We start from the raw sequence: 21195 nt of genomic DNA, 5'->3' as shown, positions 1-21195 counted from the left end.
AACAAAAAGAACATCCCTATAAAGAATAATACTGGTGAAAATAATATTTCCAGAAACTTTTTTTTACCCCTAATTAAAAGATTGGCCATACAGTTGTTACCCATATCATATTTCTACATCTACATTTCTGATAAAAATAAACTGTTATCACAGAGATATGTCTCGCTTTTTTTAAATTTTGATAATGCAAATGTTGAAATTAAAATAGCAACACTATTACATGTAAGTTTGCAAATATTCAAAGTCAATGAAACATGACTGAAGGTACATGACAAGACAATCTCCATGGAAATGAGTTGTGCCATTAATGCTAATACAACTGCATACCAGATACCATTGACTCCCTTTAAACAAACATAAATACAAACTAATACATGTCAGCTAAGCAAAATTTCAATGTCAATAAACCATAACTGAAGGGGCAGGGTCAAACAATCTCCATGGAAATGAGATATGCCAATGATTATACAACTGCATACCAAATATCATTTACTCATCACTAGTGGCCCCCCATTAACTGACATAATCACAAACTAATACATGAAAACTTTCAGTCAATAGACCATAACTGAGGGGATAAGGCCAAATAATCTCCATGGTAATGAGATGTGCCAATACTTATACAACTGCATACCAAATATCTTTGACTTACCACTAGTGGTTCACCATAAACTAGACCTAATCACAAACTAATACATTGTTTGTGACGCCGCCGCAGCCACACTGGAAACAGCATACCTATGTCTTGCTTTTTTACTATAAAACTAAAATATTGTAATACCCTTTAAACCTTTGTTGTTGTCATCGTTGTCATCTACATCTTCCTCCTCATTTCCACCCTTTAAACCTTTGTTGTTGTCATCGTTGTCATCTACATCTTCCTCCTCATTTCCACCCTTTAAACCTTTGTTGTTGTCATCGTTGTCATCTACATCTTCCTCCTCATTTCCACCATTATCACTCTAAAAATCCAAATTGAAAAGTTGAGATAATGTTTTACTTTTAACAAAAAATACAGATTTAATTTAATTGAACAAATTGAAAGGTTTGTTTGTTGAAAGATTCTCATGTTTAGTGATGTAGAGTTTAATTAATGGATATTCATGTTACTAAGTTAACTGCATGAGATTGAATTGTCAACCTTAGGCCACGATTTTTTAATTTGTTGGTTTACGGATTTTCACCATGAAAAAGTCTGGTCGGTCGGTCGGGGGGGAAAAAAAAAAGAAAAAAATTATCTTCTGAAGACAGAAAAATATGCAAAATCATTATATATTTCACCTTTCAATCATTAATATGTTTGTTATGCTATTTTATCATCATATCTTAAATTTTATTTCGATGAAATATTATTGCTCAGATTTTATAAACATCGCATGATGATTGTCTAAAAATTTACAGTTAAAAAAAAGGGGGGTGCATGGTCAAAGACAAAATTAAATCGTCATTTCAGAAACAAGAAAAATAGATTTGCATAGCTCTTAATCAATTCCAGAAAACTTGGTGAATAATGATCTTCAAGCAAGAAAACTGATAAAGAAAAAAATGTAAAAACGTTGTACGAAATAAGTTTCAACACACGTGTCAAAAACCTAATAGACTCATCCACTTTAACCAAAACTGGTGTTCGAACAAAATTTCTATTAACAAACCACAAGCACATTTAAATTCTTATGTCAACAGTACCAAGGTTAAGCTCTTGTTTGTTTTCACGTTACTAAGAAAGGTAAATATTCATCTGCAGTTACCGCAAAATATATCAAAACTAAAAATATATAAAACTTCCATTACATTTACAGCAAAGATTTTACCTATTGTTAAATGTTGTACATAATATTTGTTGGATAGTTGTGTCATTATATAAAGCATTCATACCACATCTCCTTGTTTTCATTATAAGATTAGGAAATTTTTAAAGGTGAGAAAAGCAAGTCAACCTGTATCATTGCAAACTTGTACCATGTCAACTTGTTCGCTTAAACGTCAACTTGTACCTATACTAACTGGTATACATACCTTTGCCAACTCATTCCATTATAATATTTAATATCCAAATATTTTATGAAGAGTTTTTTGCAAATCTTTATAAAATATTTCTTTATCAATAGTAATATAGAATTATTTAACATATTGAATTGCTTGTTATTTGTGCATTACTTTCTAATAATTACATTAGATCTATGTTTCATTATAATACGTTATTCTGATTGGCTAACTAGCAATCTTGTGATATTCCTTAATCAATTGCATTACACAATGCAAGTTTTCATTCATGATGACATGAGGTCCCACAATAAAGTGCACAGGTAAATGAAATAAAAACTTGATAAAAGGCGTGTTTTCATGATCCTATAGATAAAAATGTAATTATAAGTATTGAATGCTTTTTTTTGTAACTTTATAGGGTTGTAAAAGCGTTGACCCTGCGCACATTTTTAGTCGGAAACAAAATGTACTTCGGTCAACGCTTTTACATCCCAATAAATTTACAAAAAAGAGCATTCAATTCTTAATTACAATTCTAATATAAAAATTAAATTCCTTTAATAGTGTGATTAGGTGTATAATAAATTATTTACTCTAATCAATCAATTATGATTGGCATTATATAACTAAACAGCTTGGAATTAATTATAAAAGAGGGGCGAAAGAAGGACAGTCAAACTCATAGATTGAAAATAAACTAACAACGCCATGGTTAAAAAATAGAAAGACAAACAGAAGGCTGTACCTTGACCTATAATGGTTTACTTTTATAAATTGTTACTTGGATGGAGAGTTGTCTCATTGGCAATCGTACCACATCTTTATATATCTACATGATAGTGCAGAAGACACAACATAGAAAACTAAAGACTAAGCAACACTAACCCACCAAAAACTGGGGTAATCTCAGGTGCTCTGGATGTGTGAGCAGATCCTGCTTCATATGTGGCACCAGTCATGTTATTACAAATCCAGTAAATAGTCTTATTCGGTAGGTCACATTTGTGAAAAGGGAAGGGTATTGTAGTTAAGACATAAGGAACGTATCCGATATCATCTGTGAAACGGTTATTTCATAACGATCAACCTTGTGATGGCGTTTTTAAAATTTACGAAGGGAGAATTTCAACTTTACCATTAGGAACTTTTGGTTTAATAGCTTCCTTGTGAGCAGCAATCCTCTATCAAGGAAATCATGATAGGAAATACAAGCCAGGGAATATTGTATCAATTGGAAGATATATACTTCGTATGCAGGCCCTGCTGGAATGTTGCTACATATAAATGGTAAGTTCACAATTAGAAAGCTGAAATAATCTCTTTTGTCGTAAAGGTTTTCAACCGACCCTCAATTTCTAGATGTAAGTCAAGATATTAGGCAGACTTAACTGTATCTATAGTATCCTTTATCTCTAGTCAGATGGGATACATTTTTCAACATACAGTGCAACTTGCTTAATCCGACACCTGAGAATTCTGACAACTTGTGACATCAGACAAAATATTCTGGTCCTGAGAAATTTCTATAGCATTTTTTGTTAAAAAAACTTGTGAAGTCCGAAACCTGTCCCTTCCATAATCAGACACTGTTTTTAAGTCCCAGTGATATTAGTTATAACTAATTAATCCTGTCTAATCCAACCCTTTGATCTGCTAATCAATAAATTTAGATAATTAATTATCACGTGTTGATGTGAAGAACTATCAAACAAATTGACATGATTTTGTACAATTGAATTTAAAGATCAGAAGGTGAGTTGAGGCTCATTAAGGGTAACAGGTAAGTTTATGAATAATGAAACCGTTAATGTAAGTTATTTTCAGATTCTTAGTCAAATGCATTCAAATGTAATACGACATGGCTATGACACATTAATGTAAAAAGATATTTTAGGAAAATTACTCTGGTTTGCCTTCACCAAAACAGACTAGAACGGATTTAAGCTTTACTTTGGACAGTTAAATTGAATACAACGATAAGATTCCAAAATTATCACAAAAACAACTTGGTGAGAAGTGTGGGTTGGAATTTGCCACAGTGTCGGATGTTTTTTTTAAAAGAAGCAATTTTATAACCAGCAATATGCTGATATTTCTGTTCAAAATCTGAAACCTGAGTATGTCACTCTTAGATTACATAAATGTTCTTTTATTGAGCCACATTTCTTTTATGTCATTTTTGGTTTGCAAACTCATACCTATGTCATATTGTACCTCTAATAGCAAACATGTACAACAAAGTTTTTACCACCTTATTTATAAACGCACTAAAATGTTGGTAAAAGTTAAATATTAATATAAACCAAATTTTGTATTATTTAGTGAGAGCACATCATCTATATAGGGGAAGAAGTTAAAGGTTATTGCTAACTTCTTATCTTTCTTTTTAAGAAGTTGCTGTATGAACGAACATCTATCATTAAATAAAATTTCTCATTATCAAAACTCAAGCTTGTAGCCGTCATTATGCCTGCTAGTCAAATGTAAATATAACACAAAACAAAAACATATCAAAATAAAACAAACATACATTTTGTTTTTTTCATTCAATTAGCTGAGGAACAATCAGCTACAAGTTTGTCATTGTGACACTCCAATCTACAATCAGATAAATATATTCTTTTTAAGTTACCCTGTTGCCTTCAAGAGTTGTTCCATCATCAATACAAGATACTGCTGTCTCTTCAGTACAGGGTTGTGGCTGAAAAGTTTCAGACAGTATCATCTTATTGTTTCCAATAGCTGGCTTAGGAGGCATCAAGTTGGTGATTCCACATGTTGACTAAAGAGATAATGATAATGAATTACAATCTCTAAATTACATTAAGTGCTCGTAGTACATAAAAAATAAAAAATTTCGGTCACCAGTTAAATTTTTCTATATTTGAATTCTTTGATTAAAGTAGAAAATATAAGGAACTGTATCTTTTACTAAGAATTCACAGTTTACTTTCGACGTCGTCCTAACACATATTCTATTAAACTGATGATATAATATGATTTCCCATGAGAGTACAGCCAGGTGGCGCTGTCCAAGGTCATTGCGGTCACGTTATTGTCCAAAGTCATACATGCATTTTATAATTTTTGTTGGACTTATTACATTTTTCTCGTTGTTGTTTAACTTTATGAATGAGGGATATTAAACTTTCTGTGATGGCTTAAAAATCATGTAGATTTTTTTTTATTAACACTGATATTGAACAAAGTGGTAAAAAAATTGGCGGAAAATAATATTGATGAATCCACATCCGACAATGATCCCTGTATACAGCTGACTTCACTGAGCAGAGACAAAAATCTGAGTAACACACTGATCACACACTTTTATAGGCAAACAGAAATCTGGGAATGTACTTTAATATTGTCCTAATAAGAAATTTGTCTATTTACGGTGTATTGTTCTATCTAAGACCATGAGCACATAACACAGGACTTTTATCAGTCAACCAATTGGCAATGGTTAGCTAAAAACTTGTGTAGTATTGATTTTAGTATTCTTCATAATTCTGTCTGAGCAGTTTTTCATGTTTTGTCATAAAGAGCAACATACCTTGACCGATCTCTTTGCAACTATAGACTGGTGTACTTTTAGTAAACCTTAAAAATACATCATTAAATCTTATAAACAAAAAACATATGGACTTATTTAAGCTTGTAAAAACTTAAAATCAATGCTTTATCCAGGGGTAGCAATCTGCTCTACCACCCTCTCAGCTATGTGTTTTTTTAAATAAATATACTGAATATTCTGTCATTATTGTTTTCTTACTGTTAAATTTGAATTTACTTAAATATGACCTCACATAAATAACAAGGAAACATTTATAAGAAAAACCACAGAAGTGAAGCAAGACAATTTTTAAATTTTTTTAGCAGTCTATATAAAAGTTCTAGATCTTTTGAGGCTAAAACGAAGACCAAGAGCATTTGTTTTAATTCCTTAGTATAAATTCAATTCATTGTATTCAATGTTATCTATACTTGATAGGTCTGCACAAGAGGATGACTTTAAAAAAAAGTATCTCCCTTTAGGCCATGTCAGATAGGGTAAATTATCTCCCTCGTATAGTCCAATCAAAATCTGGCATTTTGACTTGAAGTATAATAATAAGAATATTAATCTATATATATAATAATTCAAGAATTCTCACCACATTGTCCTAATATGACTGTCCCAATTTGAAGACGATACTGATTAAGATCTTCTGCTGTCATAACAAACTGAATATCTCCACCAGAAAGAAACATTTCAGCCATCTAGAAAACAAATTACTAAAATATCAAGTTGTCTTTCATTATATACAGATAAACAACCTGAAAATGAAAGTAGTTTTCATACTAAACTAGAGGCTCTTGAAAGTTTGTGTAGCTCATCTGATTATACTTTGTTTTTTGAAATCATGGAAAACAGGAACATGCATGCCATGTTTTATTTCATTCCATTCAGTGGTTTCCAAAAGAAGACATTACATTTATATAATTGTAGGGTCATCTGTTAAACTATGTCCCCTACTGGCAGCCATCTTGGATGATGGATTGCTAACAAACTAACAGCACTTAGTCAGCACCTCATAAGTATCATTCACGCCATGTTTAATTTCCTTCCATTCAATGGTTCTCTAAAAGAAGACATTTGTATGTATTTCAAATAGGGTCCTATGTTAAACTAAGTCCCACGCTGGCAGCCATCTTGGATGATGGATCGGCTACAAAGTAAAAACACTTCATAAGGAACATTTATGGTATGTTTCTTTTCATTCCATTCAGTGGTTCTCTTTTTAAAAGAAGACATTTGTATGTTACATATTGTCCATAGGGTCCTATGTTAAATGAAGTTCCCTGCTGGAAGCTATCTTGGATAATTGATTGCTTACAAAGTTACAACACTTGGTCAGCACCTCATACGTAATATGCTGGCCATGCTTAATTTCATTCCATTCCATGTTTCTCTAAAAGAAGACATTTCTATGTATTTCACATAGGGTCCTATGTTAAACTAAGTCCCTCTCTAGAGGCCATCTTGGGTGATTGGTCAGCTTTAAAGTAACAACACTTGGTCAGCTCATCATAATGAAAATTTATGCTATGCTTGGTTTCATTCCATTCAGAGATTCTCTACAAGAAGACATTTGTATCATAGAGTCCTATGTTAAACAATGTCTCCTGCTGGTAGCCATCTTGGATAATGAATCGCCTACAAAGTAACAGCACTTGGTCAGCACCTCACAAGGAACATCCATGCCATGTTTTATTTCATTCCATTTAGTGGTTCTCTTAAAGAAGACATTACATGTATGTAATTCCCATAGGGTCCTTTGTTAAATTAAGTTCGTATGTGGCAGCCATCTTTGAAGATTGATCAGCTTTAAAGTAACAACACTTAGTCTACACCTCTAAGGGACATTTATGCTATGTTTGGTTTCATTCCATTCAGTGGTTCCCTAAAAGAAGACATTTGTATGTATGGTCCTTAGGTCCTATGTTAAACAATTTCCTCTAATGGCAGCCATCTTGGATGATTGATTGCCTACAAACTAACAACAATTGGTCAGCACCTCATTAGGAATATTCATGTCATGTTTGGTTATATTCCATGTAGTGGTTCTCAAGAAAAAGTTCAAAATGTAAAAAGTTAATGACTACTACAGCAATAATGACTATGATGGACGATGACCACGGATGACAGATGCCAAGTGATGAGAAAAGCTCAATTGGTCTTTTTTAAATTTTTGAAAGAATTATTGAAAACTGTCTGTCAGAGTGAAATATTTAAAAAATATAAAACAAGAGTGCACACGCTGAAATGTCTCGCCTTCCTTACTTACCATTGTTATTGTGTAAAGCTTTACTACAACTATCACATCAACTTAAGATGAGCCAAAAAAATGAGGTCAAGGTCAGTTTAACCAAACAAGAAAAACATGTACACCTTACAATCATTCAATACACTAAATATAATTGACCTATTGCTTATAGAATATACGTAACAAACTTAACCATTGAAACTTAATATTGACCAATGCACCACCAAAATGAGGTCAAGGTCAATTGTCAAACAGACATATACAGCTTACAATCTTTCCATACAACAAATTCAGTTGACCTATTGCTTATAGTTGGAAGAAAAACAGACCAAAACACAAAAACTTTACACAGGACAATGAACCTTGAAAATGAGGTCAAGGTCAAATAAAACCTGCTCGACTGACATATAGATTATAAAATATTTCCATACACCAAATATAGGTGAGGTCAAGGTCAGATGACACAAGCCAGTTGGACGTCACATGTACACCTTACAATCCTTTCATACACCAAAAATTAAAAAAATGGGTCATAACTCCTATAATAATTTGTTTAACAGTTTGGACATATATGAACAATTAGTAGAGCTCATTATTCTGAACATATTTGTTCATTTCAGATTTTCAGATTTTCTCTATTCAAAAAGGTTAAAAAAATGATAGACAAAACTTGCATTTTACCCCTATGTTCTATTTTTATCCATGTCAGCCATGTCGGTTGGTAGGCGAGGTCATTTGACAACTAGATACATAAATGATGATTGTGCCAAAAGTTTGGTTAAATTTAATTCAGAAGTTTCAGAGGAGAAGATTTTTGCAAAAGATTAAAAAATTTACCAAAAATTGTTAAAAATTTACTATGAAGGCAATAACTTCTCAAGGGTCAATTGACCATTTTGGTCATGTTGACTCATTAGTAGATCTTACTTTGCTGAACAATATTGCTGTTTACTTATTATCTCTATAATCTATTATATATCTATTATAATAGTCAAGGCAATAACCAAATACTGCAAAATTTCCTTGAAATTACCAATTCTGGGTCAGCAACCCATCAAAAGATTGTCTGATGCATCTGAAAATATTAGGACAGATAGATGTTGAACTGATGAACATGTAAATTGCTTCCATATTTCCTGTTAATGCTTTAGTTTAAGAAATATAAGCCAAACACTGCATCTTACCCCCATGTTATATTTTTAACCATGGCGTCCATCTTGGTTGATGGGCAGGATCATTTGATGCATTTTTTAACTAAATACCATAAGGATGATTTAGTCCAAGATTGGTTCAATTTGGCCCTGCAGTTGCAGAAGAGAAGATTTTTGTAAAAGCTAACAAAAATTTACGAAAAATATTGAAAAAATTGTCTTTAAATGGCAATAACTCCAAAAGGGGTCAATTGACCATTTTGGAACATATTTTTACATCTAACTTTGCTGAACAATTTTGCTGTTTATAGTTTATCTATAGATATCTATTATTATATTCAAGAAAATAACCAAAAATTGCAAAATTTCCTTAAAATTAACAATTTAGGGGCAGCAACCCAACAACCTGTTTTATAATGCGTCAGAAAATTTCAGGGCAGATAGATTTTACCCTGGGGAACATTTTTACTACATGTCAGATTTGCTAAATGCTTAAGTTTCAGAGCTATAAGCCAAAAACTGCATTTTACTCCCATGCTCTATTTTTAGCCATTGGTGGCCGTTTACATTCTTTAAACTAGATATCCTAAGGAGAAGTTTTGTTTCATTTGGCCCAGTAGTTTCAGAGGAGAAGATTTTTTTAAAAGAAAATGGACAAGAAAAGTGATGAGAAAAGCTTATTTGGCATTTTTGGGCCGGGTGGGATAAAACATTTGAATTTGAGCATTTTATTCCTTGAAGCTAATAAACTGTAATAAATGTTGCAAAATGTTATCTATCTACATACAATGCATAACACATGAAAATATTTTTTTTCATTTTAAAAAGAATCAGCCTCAATCAATGCAAAGTGAAAACTTCTAAAATTAAAACTTTCTGTCTTCTATCTAATCTAATGAGTGGTAAATCCCACAAGCAATAAGCAAATAATGATTTTACAGAACTTTATGACTTTATCCTACCTTTAGGACATAAACTCCACAAGAAATGCTGTCCAGTTGTTTGGAATGATCAAGCACATTTACCCGCCAGGTTCCATTTCCATCTAGCATGAAATCTGACCTTTCTTTCATGAAGAAGCTGAAATGTTCAGTAAGATACTCTTCAATTTAGTTATCAATATTGTACTTCTACTTTCTGAAGGTTCCCTTGATTTTTTTGATTTTTTTATTTACCATTAATGCTTTGTCTATAACTCTCCAGATTTTGTAAATCACAACTGTTGACCTATGATAATGTGGTATATAATTAAAATGCAAATGCAATCATCTCTTGTTTTCTCTAAACCATACTGTGGATTCATTATTTTTCATTTGATACCAATTTTTATGGATTTTTTAGGAACAGCTAGGTGAACTACAAATTAAAATGTTCAACGAACTACAAATCTTCCATAGGTTTGTTAAGTAATGCAGACTTTGGCAGAACCACGAAATTAAATGTCCACGAAAGTGTAAGTTTTGTTCAATCCACAAAAATTGGTACCCACGAAAATAAATGAATCCACAGTACCTGAAGTGACAGCATAGGAGTTATGGGCAAAAAAGTTCTTATTTGGCCCAATTAATAGTGTAAATTTTAAAAAGTTATCGTTTCTTATTTTTCATAATATATAGGTAAATAAACTCATCATAGATACCAGGACTAAAAGGTGTTTGCAAATTAAAATCAAATTTTACATTTGACAGGTCGTTGTACATCAACTTTTATATATGTTGAATTGAAAAAGTATTTGCCTAGTCCTGAAACAACTTTATATTTGGTGAAATTATGAAAATAGCTATAATAGAGCTTCTTATATTTAGCTTTTTTTTTCTTAATTCTGGGTTGCACAATTAATGCTTCCAGGGACACTTGGTTCATTCTTAAAATGTGTTTTTATGAATATATATGATTGATTGCCCCTAATTTCAGTAAGGCTTTTGACCTTATTAACCATGCCATACTTCTAGAAAAGTTAAAATTTTATCATATCGGAAAACATATAATAGATTGGATAAAATCATATTTGTCTGACAGACAACAAGAAGTCCAATACGCTAACATTAAATCTGATAAATCGTTTGTAAAGTATGGAGTGCCTCAAGGTTCTATTTTAGGTTTACTGATATTTTTAATATATATAAATGATTTACCACTTCATGTTAAACAATCCAATATGGATTTATATGCTGATGATTCAACATTGCATTTTCATGATAAAAACATTGAAAAAATAAACAGCATATTGCAAAATGATTTAAATGCTATACAATCTTGGTGTAACAATAACAGTATGAAAATCAATGCACAAAAAACTAAGTGTATGAAATTGGGTTCAAAACAAAAACTTAAACAACTATCAGAATTATGTATTACAGTCAACGAAACATGTATTGAGAATGTCCATTCTTTCAAATTACTTGGAATAGACATTGATGAAAATTTAAGCTGGGAAGATCATGTTGATCGTATATGTAAAATTATCTCATCTAAAGTATCACTTTTATATAAAATTAAAGTATATTTGCCAATACACACAAGGCAACTATTTTATAATGCATATATTCTACCATATATAGACTATTGTAGTTCAGTTTGGGGAAATGTATTACAAAAAGATTCAGATAGAATCATAAAACTTCAAAAAAGAGTAGCAAGAATTATACTGGAATGCGATATTTCTATTCCATCTAATTTCATGTTTTCTTCTTTAAAATGGCTATCTTTTACCAAAAGAATAAAATACCAACAATCAATTCTAATGTATAAAATTGTAAATGGGCTAACACCTGATTACTTAGCAATACTAAATATTGATGATGTGCAACGCCACAACTTACGATCTGTCTCTAATAATGATCTTTTTGTTCCAAGACCAAATACAAATTTTTATAAAAAATCTTTTCATTATTCTGCAACCAAAGTATGGAATAATTTACCACTCGAAATAAAAAAATGTCCTAATGTGGAATTATTCAAGAAACATAGTTATAATCATTTTCTTGAAAATTATATGCAAGTCAACTAATTTGTTTTCCTCTAACAAAACTATATCAAATATTGTCATTTATTACCCTTTGTATATTTCAATGATTGAATTGTGTATATACTAGTAATATATATTGTAAATTAATGTATGAATGTATGAATGTTAACTGTATGCATGTATTTTGTTTGAGGGCCTCAATGAAAATTAGACTATTTCTAATTGAGTTACCCTCTTTAAATAAAGAATTTATTATTATTATTATTATTATTATTATTGCCCAATTGACACTGTTCCAAGACTGTTGTGAAATATAAGATAATTAATCAAAGATCTGAATATCTCTGAGGGGAAAGACAGCCCTTGTTTCCATTTTTTTTCAGGGGGAAGGGTAACTTTTTGATAGTCTTCATATAAAGAATGAAAAAAAGAACAGCTAGAACATGTAGAAAGGTTGATATTATTGAAATCAATTGTTGTTTTATGTAATTGCGTTTCCTCAGTTTAGGATTCAATTTGGACCATGGAAGAGATCTGCATCTTCTAAATCTAAACATTTTGAAATTCCACAAGTAGGTAGCACTGACACACAATACACAATTGAAGTTGATAGTAAATTATCTAAAATTCAACTGAATTTTGTCATTTTACAACAACTACAATATTTTTTGAAATCTTAATTGTGTACCACTGAACTGCAGGCTAGGGCCATTTTCCATTTTTTGTGACAGTACTCTTAAGATTTTTAGTTTTTTTCTTGTCATGTGGAGGCCGTAATATTACAGGTACTAATGAAAAACAATATGATCCTACATCTTGAAATATTTGTAAATTTCATGAATAAATAGGTTTAAACTACAAAATACAACATATAGGTTTAAACTACAAAATACAACATGTAGGTTTAAACTACAAAATGCAACATTTTTAATTTTTTTTTTTACCATTGGTACACAAAATTTAGTTTTAATGTAAGACTACTAATCATATACTAAATGTCACATTTTAAGTTTTCAGATACATTAACTTTCATTTTAGTGGATAATTACTCATCAATTTGAGGTGCTCCTGAATTGGAGAAAGATTCTCAAAACAGAACTTTACAGAAAAAAATGAATAAAATCGTTTCTCTCCCCAATCTCATGTATCCCCACGGTCTTTGTTTACTTTGAAAGTTGTTGACCTACAAATTAAAGTATTGCATGTTTGAATCATCAACAGCAAACATATCTTATAATGTTTAAGTTTAACAAATATCAATTTTTAATTAGTGCACGAATGATTTGAATAACCAGTGAAGGATATCCCTGCTTCTGCGTAGTGTGGAATTCCCATGATGACGTCACTATTAAATATAATGTAGGTTGGATATATTTAGAATAAAATCGTCATACTGGTTTTTCTGGATTGAAAAAGAAATGTAAATAATGTAAAGGAGAGCTAAAGATACGATAATTTCACGAGAAACAGAAGGGAAAGGTGAAAAAAGTGTTTTAAGTCAATCTATTCATTTGTGTGTCTCCTTCTCACCAATCTCAGTAAAATTTGTTGGGTTTTTTTCCACACAAAACAAACAAAATGAATGACGTGAGGGGATGACTCTGGTCAACCCCATAGGGGATTGACGGCTTGAAGCCGTCTTTCCCCAACAAATTATATTTCAAGAAAATAGTTTTACTTACTACCAGTTCTCCATTAATGTTTGAAGTGACAGGAATGTTTCACCCATAGGATTGTAATAACAAATCATCTTTTCTTTAGGTAAAATAATCTTCAAGATAAGAAATAACTATGACAGAAATGGCTTTAAGTAAAAATTTTAAAAGATAACCGAGACTTGTATAAACATACCTGTCAACCTGTGACGATGAAAATGCAGGTCATGACCTGCATTGAAGAATCAAATCTCAGGTCATAACGCGTACAAACTTTTTCGAGCTGAATTTCAGTATTTCATTTTCTTATAATGTATATCAAAGATACCAAAACATCAATGCATGTTCACTTTGTTAAGTCATTTTAAATCTTATTAAATATTATTTTATTGCACTTTTCAAGTCAGTCTCATGTGCTTTACTTTTTGAGAAATAATTACTACAATCATCAAACACTAGAATTTAATGTAATTCTTCAAAAATGTTTGAGACTATTGCCTATATAGCCATAAACCATAAAATTGTTCATTTAACAAGAAAATTAGACTATGATAAAATATAGTAATACAGTTAAAGGAAGTATAAATGTAAAAAATAATTTTCAACTTTTTAAAAAAATTGTATAAAGGTATAAAAATATTGAAAAGATTTTTTTCAATATGTATTTGAATTTTATATTTTTATGATTAATCTTTTTCACCCATAAAACGTAAATATAAGGAATAATTTTGAATGGTGACAAATAAGGGGAAGTAACTCTAGTTCAGTTTGTAAACCAATGGTGCAATTTATTTACGACCTAAAGCTAAGGTAATTGGTGTTAATTAACAGTGTGTTTGACACCAAAGCTGTCAAGTGAAGCCATGCACTTAATGGGTCACTTAATTTGACAGTTTACATAGCTAGATGAACTTCCTGTTCATGGAAGAATTACGAATTTGCCGGTATTTCAAAGGAATATTACTTATGAAATCAATCTCAAGGCTAAAAAAAACGGGTGAAATCGGGTCATTTTTGGAATTCCCGGGTTATTTCAATCACCCGGCGGCTGTTCCGGGTGATTCCTCAGAATTGTGAAAATCTCGGGTCACACCCGCAGAATACGGGTCAGTTGACAGGTATGGTATAAATCATGAAGACACAAAATAAAATGCAACCCTTAGTACATGATTGAACTGAATATTCTCCTTCAATGTCCTATATAACATATGAAATGTATGACATACATTTCATCAATTTAAGGTAATCAGACAAAGTGCCTTTGAACATACCAAATTTATAAAGAGCATAAAAATAAGAAGATTTGATAGGATTGCCAATGAAATAACTCTCTAAAAGGGACATAATGGCACAGAAATTAACAACTATAGATCACTGTATAGCCTTCAATAATGGGCGCCCAATAATGAGTACTTGTAAAACCCATACCGCATAGTGAGCTATATAAAAAGGACCCCAAATGACAAATGAGAAACAGGGTAAATGAGAAAACTTTTAACCAAATAATAGAACGAAAAACAAATATGCTAAACATCAATAAACGACAACCACTGACCTACAGGCTCCTAAATTAGGTAACTTTAAACAATGGTATTCAATATGTCAAACATATCTACACACCTTCACAATTTCCTATTTTATTAGATTATAAAACTAAGTTTTTTACTTATTTGGCAGAAACAACATCATCAATACCAATTTTCAATGAAATGTGCTACATAAATTAGGCCATTAGTTTTCTCGTTTGAATTGTTTTACATTGTTATATCGGGGCCTTTCATAGCTGACTATGTGGTATGGGCTTTCCTCATTGTTGGTAACCTTTTAAGTTGTTAATTTCTGTGTCATTTTGGTCTCTTGTTGAGAGTTGTCTTATTGGCAATTATACCACAGCTTCTTTTTTTATATTCATGGCATAACATAATGACCAGTGTAGGGTCACTATTTACCCCTATTAAAATACATAACTCAAGAATGGTAAATGAGACACTACCCAAATGTGTACTTAATCTGTGTTTAGTGGTAATAAGCTTCATAACATTTGCCTAAGGAAAACTGAAGTTAAAAAACAAAAACAAAAAATTCTGCTATTTTTCCATGTGTAAAGGGGAATATCTCTAGAACAGTAAAAGTGAGGCCACCAAAAATTAAAACTTGATCTATGTTTTTTGGTAATAAGTATTGCATATAGGTTTCATATAATTTGTTTGAGGCAAACTATAGTTAGAGAATGGAAATAAAAAAAATTGATCAATTTTTCCATTTGTAAAGGAGCCCACCTCTAGAATGGCAAAAGTGACCCTACCCAAATTCAAACTTGATCTGTGTTTTGTGGTAATAAGCATTTTGTATAAACTTTATAACATATGATTGAGGCAAACTAAAGTTAGAGAACGGAAACCAGTTTTGGGAAAAACAGACAGCTGTACAGACATGGCATAAAAATTGGCAAGAATTGTACAGGTTAGCATGCTAACTTGGACGGACGGACAGACAGACAGATGCCTTGTATTTCTATGTTTCTTATCAACGTGTTGTGCAGGGGAAAATATATGTATAGCCATTTGGGACATTTTAAAGACTTTCTAATGCAATTTATTCATTACATACCAAAAGAGTCCAGTGGTTTTCTCCCTCATTCACTGCACCAATAACACAGTCATATTCCTGGAAGTTGACCTATAAATAAAGTCATTTAAATAGATTTTGCACTGAAGTACCCCATACCCCATACCCCATTACCCCCCTAAAATAAATTGAATCATCATTTAATGTCTATTTGCACATCTACATGATATGTCCCAGTGTCAATATATAATCTAACAGGGTCATACAATGTATATAATGCAGTAACTGAGTGAAAGTCCTTAATCTATATGATACATACATTTGTATGTAAATAATGTATTAGAAAAATGGTGTTGAGTGTTCTGTCAGTTAAATGGTATTTTGCAATAAAATAACACCACAGGTGTGTTTTAACCAACGTGAATACCCATGTTTGGTACAAAAAAGAATTGTAATTAAAGAACCTCAGTGAGCGCGCTCACATACCCCACGTCCCCACATTGTCATTGGAGAAATAAAATAAGTGTAAGAAAAACCAGTTGCCTCGCAAGGCGCAGCATCATACGACCGCAGAGGTTGAACCCTGAACGGTTGGGGCAAGTATGGACACAACATTCAAGCTGGATTCAGCTCTAAATTTGGATTGTGATTAAATAGTTGACACAGCATAGGTTTCTGACACAGAATGAATGTGGTCTAATGAACTTAAACAAAAAATTTTGCCTTTGAGCAATTCACTATGCTGTTGAATATTAATCCTCTCAAAAAAATGTTTGAAGAAATTTTCTTTTTATTTATGAAATCTGAAATGAAAAAAATTGACCCCCCAATTTTTTTTTCACATCCCCCTTTCCCTTATTTCAAAACTGATCTCAATTCAAATTTCTTATGAAGTTTGCAACAATAACTACTTATTTAAATACATCATAAAATATTAAAATGTAAAAAAAGTGCTTGTTATTACTGAATGGTAAAGATTGTTTTAATCTATCAGTTGGTAGTAAAAGTGAATATACATTGTATATTGTATAAAACAATGATTTAAGTTGATTCAACTACTATTCTGGACAAAGAAAGATAACTCCAATTGAAATCCAAATGGAATTTCTTGCTATTGCACAATATTGTGCAATTAGATATTTTTTGCTATTGTGCAATACTGTGCAATTGAAAATATTTGCTATTGCACAATACTGTGCAATTGAAGATTTCTTGCTATTGCACAATACTGTGCAATTGAAGATTTCTTGCTATTGCTGAATACTGTGCAATTGAAAATTTCTTGCTATTGCACAATAATTAATATAATAATTTTGGATCCTGATTTGTACCAACTTGAAAACTGGGCCCATAATCAAAAATCTAAGTACATGTTTAGATTCAGCATATCAAAGAGGCCCAAGAATTCAATTTTTGTTAAAATCAAACTTAGTTTAATTTTGGACCCTTTGGACTTTAATGTAGACCAATTTTAAAACGGGACCAACAATTAAGAATCTACATACACAGTTAGATTTGGCATATCAAAGAACCCCAATTATTGAATTTTTGATGAAATCAAACAAAGTTTAATTTTGGACCCCGATTTGGACCAACTTGAAAACTGGGCCAATAATCAAAAATCTAAGTACATTTTTAGATTCAGCATATCAAAGAACCCCAAGGATTCAATTTTTGTTAAAATCAAACTCAGTTTAATTTTGGACCCTTTGGACCTTAATGTAGACCAATTTGAAAACGGGACCAAAAATTAAGAATCTACATACACAGTTAGATTCGGCATATCAAAGAACCCCAATTATTCAATTTTTGATGAAATCAAACAAAGTTTAATTTTCGACCCTTTGGGCCCTTTATTCCTAAACTGTTGGGACCAAAACTCCCAAAATCAATACCAACCTTCCTTTTATGGTCATAAACCTTGTGTTTAAATTTCATACATTTCTATTTACTTATACTAAAGTTATGGTGCGAAAACCAAGAAAAATGCTTATTTGGGTCCCTTTTTGGCCCCTAATTCCTTAACTGTTGGGACCTCAACTCCCAAAATCAATACCAACATTCCTTTTGTGGTCATAAACATTGTGTTTAAATTTCATTGATTTCTATTTACTTAAACTAAAGTTATTGTGCGAAAACCAAGAATAATGCTTATTTGGGCCCTTTTTTGGCCCCTCATTCCTAAACTGTTGGAACCAAAACTCCAAAAATCAATCCCAACCTTTCTTTTGTGGTCATAAACTTTGTGTCAAAATTTCATAGATTTCTATTAACTTAAACTAAAGTTATAGTGCGAAAACCAAGAAAATGCTTATTTGGGCCCTTTTTGGCCCCTAATTCCTAAAATGTTGGGACCAAAACTCCCAAAATGAATCCCAACCTTCCTTTTGTGGTCATAAACCTTGTGTTAAAATTTCATAGATTTCTATTCAGTTTTACTAAAGTTAGAGTACGAAAACTAAAAGTATTCGGACGACGATGACGACGCAGACGACGACGCCAACGTGATAGCAATATACGACGAAAATTTTTTCAAATTTTGCAGTCGTATGAAAAATTGTATCAGAAAAAAAAATTGAATCATAATTTCATGTCAATATGCACACCTACATAGTATGTCCTTATTATCTAAACAGTTTCATGAAATTATGTTGTGTGGTTTGAGAGGAGTTGCAATAAGAAAAGGTTGCAGTAGTATAGTGGGCAAATAAGTTCAAAGGGGTGTAACTCCTGGAAAAAAATTGAATCTTATTTTCCTGTGGATATGCACATCTACGTAGTATGTCCTTATCATCTGAAAAGGTATCATGAAATTTTTTTGTGTGGTTTGAGAGTTGTTGCGATGACAAAAGTTTGCAGTAGTATATTGGGCAAATAAGTTCAAAGGGGCGGAACTCCTGGACAAAAAATTTAATCATAATTTCCTGTGGATATGCACATCTACGTAGTATGTCCTTATTATCTGAAAAGGTTGCTGGTTGCTACAAGCGAACTATTATTTCACTATTTGCATTTCACTAATGATTGAGCAAAAAAAATAATATATAAGTTTTTTATATATCTTGTAGCTATCTGGTGCTCCTTTAAAGTCATATGAAACTTCAAATCAAAAAGAAATTATACATGTTTCTTATAACTAAATGGCTAGTTTTTATTATAAAACTTATGTACACATACATTTTTCTCAAGAAAATTGCTTAATTTGTGTAATTTAGAAGAAGCCTACTTTTCTTTTTTTTGCTTGCTTCCAGCAAACAATTCGCGGACATGTTTTCCATATGCAGCGTGACCTTATTCATTTAAGTGTGAATGGAAAACTAAATGTAAACATTGCTCTGTCATCAAGATATACTACTTATTGTACCTGTTATACAAGTGCTTACCTGAATATCCATGCTTCTTTGTTAATTGTTTACGAATGGGTGTCAATTGTTAAACTTCTGCTTAAAAACACGACCATTAACATGATTAATGAGTTGCCATATTTTCACAACAACACTGACCAATTGAAATTTTTTTTGACGATTATACAAAATTTATGTGAAAAATGATAAAATTGTGCACAGAAGACTAAGTTTATGATATATGTATGCATTGGTTCAAGAATTGGATTAACATTATTTTCACCGGTCACTCACTTCATATGACTTTAATATACCTCCTGTAAACAGCCATGTGTTTCCGTCTGCCTGTTTGCAATGGCTGTCATTATAGTACTGTTGATAAAAATTGTTCCAGTTAATCCTGCAGTCAGCTGATGTAAATAAGCATCAATCACCTACAAAAATAATCTGTAATAATACTAAATTTGTCATAATAGAAGTTTCCCCATTTTTCATAGGGCCTTCATACAGTATTGTATAAAATCAGGAGTCCAAATAATGGGATTAAAGGAACTATAGCATGTATAGCCACTGTTCAACCTTTTGTGACGATGGCATTATATATTAAATACATTTTTTTGGGCAGCCGTATATAAAATGGAATAGGATTTTTATAAGACAAGACAAATGAATTATAGCATGAAACCTGTAAATTATGAACCTTTAAATTTACCACTGGGTGATGCATGTGCTAACCATATTCATTTATTAAAGAAACGAGTGAAACTGACTGATTTGTCCCACAAACAAATTATTCATGTAAAGGTTAAACATTGAATAATTTTTTTTAAATCTATAACACGAAACTTAAATGAACTTGACAAAACATCAATATCTGATTAGCATGTCCTTGTCTGTTTATTTATATTTATGTTTAATGCAGGTCTTATCATAAAACCCATCAGCAGTCTATGTAGGTCATCTCAGTGTCCAGTCAAAAATATGAAAAGCTGATAAGACTCTAAGTTGCCTTCTAGATATCATTTTAGTTACTTTTGTGATATGTTTGCTGTCCTTTTTAACAAACCCTGATCTCTTTTTTCATTTTTTAAAATTGCATGACATTGAAATTGTATGTAAAATCCCTTAATCAGCTCCATAGCATGTGTCCTAGTGACATATTTAGCTTAATAAATAAAACATGGTCTTCTACATCATACCTCATCTGGCAAAAAGCCTCTCATAAAAAATAGCTTTCCAATGTTACATTGATGTTCTCAATTTTTCCAACTGTGACATTCTTGTCAACTTTGTCCCACTTCCATAATCTGAAATACCTTTAAACAGAAATAATACCTCATATAACACTGCATGTTGATAACATAATAACTGTAAGAGTTCATTGTCTTAGATTCATATTGAATGAATGTCATTTGATTACTTTTGTTACCAGTTTTGCTATCTCATTAACATAAATATATATCTAACATATCCTTTTATTCATTAATGAGCCAATCAAGTCAATACAACAATATAGACACACATTGTGGCATATCAACAAATTTCATGCATACAAAATACATTAAAGAGGGGCGAAAGATACCAGAGAAAAGTCAAACTCATAAATGGAAAATAAACTGACAATTAACACCATGGCTATAAAATGAAAAAGATAAACAGACAAATAATAGTACACAAGAAACAACATAGAAAACCTAAAAACTGAGCAACAAGTTC

General features: G+C 31.5%; 1 protein-coding gene across 1 annotated transcript; it reads right to left on the bottom strand.

Moving 5' to 3' along the window:
* Positions 1–781: 781 nt before the first annotated feature.
* LOC134702732 (uncharacterized) lies at positions 782–20782 on the bottom strand (the record flags this gene model as incomplete). The annotated part of the gene is made up of 9 exons (XM_063563412.1): positions 20679–20782; positions 19794–19913; positions 16178–16246; positions 13595–13683; positions 9907–10024; positions 6141–6246; positions 5540–5586; positions 4619–4768; positions 782–962 (listed from the first exon to the last, which is right to left on the bottom strand). Coding segments are annotated over exons 1-9 (904 nt in total), but the record flags the coding sequence as incomplete, so codon positions are not given.
* Positions 20783–21195: the final 413 nt, after the last annotated feature.

Source organism: Mytilus trossulus, unplaced genomic scaffold (genome assembly GCF_036588685.1).
Source record: "Mytilus trossulus isolate FHL-02 unplaced genomic scaffold, PNRI_Mtr1.1.1.hap1 h1tg000644l__unscaffolded, whole genome shotgun sequence".
Taxonomy (NCBI): Eukaryota; Metazoa; Mollusca; class Bivalvia; order Mytilida; family Mytilidae; genus Mytilus; species Mytilus trossulus.
The sequence above is the reverse complement of the archived record's forward strand: the minus strand, read 5'-3'. Positions and strand labels throughout refer to the sequence as shown.